At 37.8% G+C, this 6723-nt stretch overlaps 1 protein-coding gene across 1 annotated transcript; it reads left to right on the forward strand.

The window, feature by feature from the left end:
* The first annotated feature begins 427 nt into the window (after positions 1 to 427).
* Positions 428 to 5863, forward strand: LOC119568639. The gene is made up of 2 exons (XM_037917165.1): positions 428 to 651; positions 5391 to 5863. Exons 1-2 carry the CDS (start codon positions 519 to 521, stop codon positions 5861 to 5863), a joined length of 606 nt encoding a protein of 201 aa, XP_037773093.1. The 5' UTR covers positions 428 to 518.
* Positions 5864 to 6723: the final 860 nt, after the last annotated feature.

Raw genomic sequence — 6723 nt, forward strand, 5'->3', positions numbered from 1 at the left:
TTGGATGAAATAAGTAAAAGGGGTGACATGATTATGCTGCTCAACTATATTACCGGAAGAGTGAAGTTATATAAGATGACTGAATTTGAACACAAGGAAGAGAGAACACATTTGAAAGTAAAAAGAGGTGATAAAAAGTTGCTTCCCAAACCGAACTATTGCAACATGGAACAATCTCCCAGATAACTGGTGTGTGCTGAATATGTCAATTTAAAAAGTTCATACGATTAGCTCTTCTCTCGATATATAAAATGCAAACAAGCGTGGATTAGCGAGATACGACCATAAATATACATCTGGTAATATGGATAGACTTTTGATAAATACATAATGATTTATACAACATAGACAACACGTAAATGCAAATATAACAATTGACAGTGTGATGAAAATTTGAAGAAATAGAAATTTATAAAAACTTAACTCTCCCTTCCGAGAACCACGCTTTCCTCTCTCATGTATTTGGAACAAAACAAAAGGCACGGCGCAGACTGGCAATTCTCGAGGTCGCTAGCATTATGGCAGACGAAGTTGCCAGACGGAGGGAACTGCGGAGGAAAAAGATCTTGGAGAATGCAGAAGAGAGAAAGAGGAAAATATTTGGGACAAACACGTACCACACCTCTATCACACAAAATGGCGAAACTCCGGGTAAGGAAGTTCTTGATTTAAACCTAAGGTGGAAGATCTTGTGTACAAAGGTAATTAGTTAGAGCTTGGTCTGTCGTGGATATGAATAGAATTTACAAAATCATGGGGAAGATGCATTGTCTTGTGAACTGACAGGGAAAGGAGACAAAGTTCTCATTTCCAGGCTGAGGTATTTGAATTAATCTCAATGAAACAAGCTAAAGATTTATTTCAAAGTGTAGTATTATAGGATAATTATAGAGTATTACATTTGGATAAACACAGCATATTGTATTTGGTCGTATCATTGCAAATGACACTTGACTCCCCAAAATAAAGTTTGACCTTGCCATCCAATAGAATGTAACATTCTAAGACACTTTTCTACAATAGCATTTCCTTTGCAAACTAGTAATAAAAGTAGTAGGGAGGATTTAAACCTGAAAAATTCATGACTCCATGACTCTCCCAGCGGCAAGAAATAATGATAAGAAACGAAAAAGGCAACGTAACAGTTGGACAGAATTGTAGCAGATGTCATAAGTGAGGGAAATTAAATAAGTAAGTTGTAATTGCACTTGGCTGTCACGAGGCAACAGACACTTGCAACCAGTCTATTTGAGCCAATAAGATTTGTAATAGATATTCATGTGACAATAGAAGCTGCATCCCAGGGACATCAGTTGAAATTCAGATTGGTTCTGTTATGGCTAGGCTGTGTTTAAGAAGCTGTTTTCCCCTTAACATGCAAGATATCATGGCATTAATATAAAAGAGCAGTGGATAGTGGTTGTAATTTTAGCCAACATTGACAACAAGGATTATGAAAAATTATTGACATTTTATTGGTCAAGGTAAGATATCAGTAAGAGATTCACTTATCTGCCTGGGCTCAATCTTGCTGAAACATACAAGGTGAAGATTTTGCATACCGGGCGGGGGGTATGGAAGGTGGTAACCTCCCTGAAAGGGGGTTAGGGGAGTTGCCCCCTATTTACTGTAAATATGCTTCACAAGAACTAATTACTGAAAGTTTTACTTTGATGATCTGCTTTTACTACTCAATTTCCCGGGTACTTATCATGCCCTCCTTGTCTGTCAGTGCCAATATTGTAAATGTGCTTAATTTGCAAAGGAAGTGAGTGCTAGATTTGCAACACAATGAGAGATTTCATAAAAACATAGTTTTCACCCAGAAATCTGTGATGGATGTCATTTCCAAATTTACTCATTCATTTTACTGAAAGTGCATATAAGTCCATCAGTACACAAATGTTATTTACAGATGATTACAACACATCTGTTGGAATCCATGCACACAGACAAAAGGTGCTAGCCATTCACCAAATCCATTCTGACACTTAGAGCATATTAACTGTATGTTTGTTTGATAATTCTTTCTTAGATCAGAAAACTTATTCTTTGGTGAAGAGATATTCAGTGGAATACACAATGAGAATTATCTGTGTGCTATAGAAATATAGCAATTTAGATATGATAGTCCCTATAGTAGGGGAGGGCATGAGTTGTAACTGCAGGGGAATGATAGGCTGAAATAGAATGAATGTAGAACAAAAATTTGTAAAATCATAGGGGTGGGAGGAATTAAAATCATGCACCTAACCTATCCTTGGGAAAAGACACCACCATAAACCCCACTTAATCTCTTAGCCATGGGGATACTCTTTTACAATATCTTGTAACCATATATTTCACTAGTCAGTGGGCTCTGCCCCCTAGACTCCCATAGTCTTTACACATTTCCTTCTAAGTAATGTTAAGTTAAGGGCTCTTCCCCCTGCATCTCTATGATCCTTATAAAATAGATCCTACCCTATACCTAACCAAACAACCTGGACCCACACCACAGCATACCTTGATTGAATATGATACAATTTCATGGCAGCAAATAGGAACTCAGTCTCTTTCTTGGTAATAATTACATAATAATTCCAGTGTTTGTATGTATAATTTGATATTTGAAAAACAAATTAATTTTGTACAAACACTGAAATTTTTGTCCATTCCCTGAAATGTTGGACTTACTTGGTATTTTAATTACTTTTTTTTTCAACATCAATGTCTTGGTCTTTTGCATAGCCACTCATTGTTTCTCCTCTAGTTTAACAGAAAGTAGCATGAACACTCATATGCAGTGACAAGACTCTATGCCTCCCCTTTGCAATGTTATTTTCTCTTTTTCTGCATATGCATTTTTTTCTTTGCCATTTTCCAATATCTGTAATTGTCATTTGATATTCCGTATCTAGATAGCAATAGACTGTTTTCCTTGCACAGACTTCATATCATCTCTCTAGGTCCATAACTCAGAGTAATGATAGTAATAATAAGTAAAACTTTGTTATTTATATATATACTTTTTTCTATAATATTCAATTTTCTTTATTATAATTAGTATAACCATGGGTCATGGATGGTACATTCAACACTTTTATTAGTGGAAATAAAGTGATAGCCACTTCCTAAACACCCATTGAGTATAACCAACCATCACAACTGAAATTCTCTTGATGACAGATTTTTCCATGACAACATGTTCACATCACCCTCCCCACAAGCCAGGTGAGGTCCCCTGATAGGGAAATACAGCAGTAGGGTGGGAGTCTGGGAAAAATGCCCCATGAGTTAGGATAGGTGATGTTTATGAAATCCCAGGAGTGACTGGAGTAACAAGGACTTAATCTCGAAGGGATGCAGTCACTTCATAAACAATTACCAATACTTTTACATGTATCATCTGCAATGGAAAATAAGAGATTCATGTATATTACACAATAAATAATTGAAACAAGGGCAAAATAATTACTTGGGTAGGATGTCTGTGTGAAACAAAAAACTTACCCATTTTTTAGCTCTTCTTAGCCTGTTTTGCTTACACTTAACATAGCCTTAGTATGGCCCTGAAACAGAGTACTTGTGTTACTTGGGGTTCATGATAGCTCATGATTAGGTGAGAGGATTATCATTCAAGATTTGTTTTGATTTCTATTATCTCAACAAATTGGGTAGTCCTGAAACAAGAGTACCAAAAAGTGAATGATCTCATTGTATAAGCATAAATATTTGATAGAACATTCATGTAGTTTTACTAACTTACAAATATTTAAAATAGAGATAATAGCTTAGAGCTTCATGAGGCTTCACACAAATACTAATTTTAGTCAAAATTTGTTCAATATTAATTCATGTTTTAGACATTTGTTGTTTCAGATTTTTGTCCCCAGTTATTTTCATTACCTTTCAGACCTTTGGCTATTTGTTTTCCTCCTGTCTGCTTACTCTGTGTGTGGCAGTTCCTCAACAAATATGGTCAGCCTTACATTCTAGTATTAGCTGGCATACACATTTCCTAGAAATTTTCTGAAATAAATTTCATTTAACCCCAGTGTTCAGGTGACATGACCATCATGTCATGAAAAACTTGACTGAGGGCGAGGGCAATGGGAAATTGCTGTCATGAGAGTTTTGAAGGCCAGGTGATGGGAATGACTTGCCACAAGTGTTTTAAGCTCTTGGAGGATAAATAGACTCAGTAGGCATTTAGGAAGAGACTTTTGTATTATTTCCATCAATAAGTGAGTCCGTGAGCCATGACTGGAATAGGAGGATGTAATTTATGTGGTCAGTAATGCAAGTTGTAGAACATAAGATTGAATATTATGAAGAAAAAAAAATGACAGAACAAAATGTTTCTTATTATTATTGCACTTGAGTTATGGACTACCTAGAGAGATGATATGGAGTCTTTGTAAGGAAAACAACTCATTACCATTTGGATTAAGCAAATGAATAACAAATATAGACATTGGAAAGTGACAAAAAAAACAAAAAATACCCATAAAAGGAGAAAATAACATTGTAAAGGGGAGGCATGCAGTTTTGTCACTACACACAAGCAAGTGTTTGTGTGTGTGCCTGGCCTACAAGCTACACACACATCAGAGTGGCCACTGAAGTAAACCCAATGCCCTTATTTTGGGGCCACATGCGGGCAGTGAAGCATACAGATCCCAAAGGGGTTAAGTAGTGGAAGAATAAAAAATATCAGTAAAATTAAGCATTTTCATGACTATAAAGATTGCTGTATGTAATGTGCAATAAACAAAAAGAAAATTGTAATATAAAATCAGAAGTTCAGGAATTCAAACAAAGTGGCTCTGAGTGATACCTCTATATGACCTATGACAGAGGTATCGTAGTATTGTTTTTTTATGGCATGAAACACCTGTGTACGGTCATTATGGTAATCCAGTTTTTCCCATGGCCCTGAAGTTCACTGGGCTGAGTGTATCTTGGGAGGCTAAGCCTGAACCCAGCTTGTAGTTGTGTTTAGTCAGTGAATATTCCACATGTATTTATGAATTCTTTCTTCTCTAGTGTGATCAGAGGTCACCTATAAACCTTAATTCTTTACAAATTCTGGGTCATAGTTTTGTTACCTCAAACCAAGGAGCTAAGTGTGTATATCAGATGATCAGTGTTCATGGTGACAAATGTAGAGAAGGATGCAAGTGAGAATAAATAAAAAAAAACAATACAAGAGATGTAACTGATGCTTTTTTATTAAATCTTCATAATTACATGAAATCTTAGCAGGTTATTGGAAATATAAGACAACAGTTTTTGAGTTAAATGAAATATAGTGTCCAGTTGATGTTACCATCATAACTATTCTGGAAACTATTGTTTAAGGGTTTATATTGTCCAAATGTTAAACTGTAATCCTCCTTCTTTTGCAGACCTGAAAGTCGAACCTACCCTCTTGGTTGATACTGGAAGTCAGCCAAACACAAATCATAATCACAATGCCACAAGCAATAGACACCAGCAGAATGATGTCTCTGGGTCAAACTCAAATGACCTTGAAACTTTGCACAATCTGCTGTCAACTCCTTCCCCAGGTCTGCAGAGTGCAAGTTTTTTGAGTCCACAAAGTGAGACTAATTCTAAAGTCATCACTTGTTTCACATCACCTGTACCCTTGGCATTGTTGGTCTGTCTCATGTTGTACATAGATTTGGGCTATGTAATATCAAATAGTTTAGCCTTGCCATTCATTCTTTGGGAGGTTCATAAAATGTGGTTGAAAAACTTCAGTGTTGAAAACACTAGTCGCTGTTTTAGCTTCTTGAGCATTGCTTTGATGTTGTGGGGGTTTACGCATCACAAAACTACATATCCCAATTCTGTCACTCTTTACTTGTTTTGTTGAAGATTTTCTAATATTTGTTTAAGTTGTATCATTTTATTTCATATTGGGATTCTAGCTCTTATTTTTAACCCAAAAGGATCTAGGGGAAAATTGGGTTTACAAGTTTCTGCTATACTGTTTTTTTTTCCTAATAAAAAATTTTGAATTTAAAAGGAAAAAACTTTTGCTTTGGGGTCATTTTGCCACTGCTATGCAACTAAACAAACCCAAAATTAAACGCTCGCGCACATGCCCCACACGCATGCACGCACACACCACACGCAGCGCACCACGCACACACCCCCACACCACACCACACACACACCCCACCACACACACGCACGCACCCGCAGCCACACACACACACACCCACCACACACACACACCCACACACAACACCCACACCACAACACACACATACACCCCCTACACCATCATACATACCAACACCACCCTTTTTCCCTTAGTCTCTCTCCTCTCTCCTCCATCTCCCCTCTCCCCCTCTCTCTCTCCCCCATCTCTCTCTCTCTCTCTCTCTCTCTTTTCTCCTCTCTTCTCTCTCTCTCTCACCCTTAGTTTTCCCTCCTCCCCTCCCCCCCCTTTCCCCCCTCCTCCCCTCCTCCTCCCCCCCTCCTCCCCTCCTCCCCCCTTTCCTCTTCCTCTTCTCTTCCTCTTCCTCTTCCTTTTCCCTTTTCCCTTTTTTCCCCCTCCTTTTCCTCTCCTCCTCCCCTCCTTTCCCTCCTCCTCCCCTCCTCTCCTCCTCCTCTCCTCTCCTCTCCCCCCCCCCCTCCCTCTCTTTTCCCCCCCCCTCTCTTTTGCACAAATTCTGTAAAGCAAAAATGTATAGTTGCATGCATAATTGTAGCTTGGACTTATTTCTA

This window comes from Penaeus monodon, unplaced genomic scaffold (genome assembly GCF_015228065.2).
Source record: "Penaeus monodon isolate SGIC_2016 unplaced genomic scaffold, NSTDA_Pmon_1 PmonScaffold_1034, whole genome shotgun sequence".
NCBI lineage: Eukaryota > Metazoa > Arthropoda > Malacostraca > Decapoda > Penaeidae > Penaeus > Penaeus monodon.

What these genes read in the sequence shown, in the direction of transcription:
- LOC119568639 (XM_037917165.1), top strand. Translation starts at nt 519, where the DNA reads ATGGCAGACGAAGTTGCCAGACGGAGGGAACTGCGGAGGAAAAAGATC. An exon ending in ACAAAATGGCGAAACTCCGG is followed by an intron (nt 652 to 5,390) that starts GTAAGGAAGTTC and finishes CTTCTTTTGCAG; the next exon opens with ACCTGAAAGTCGAACCTACC.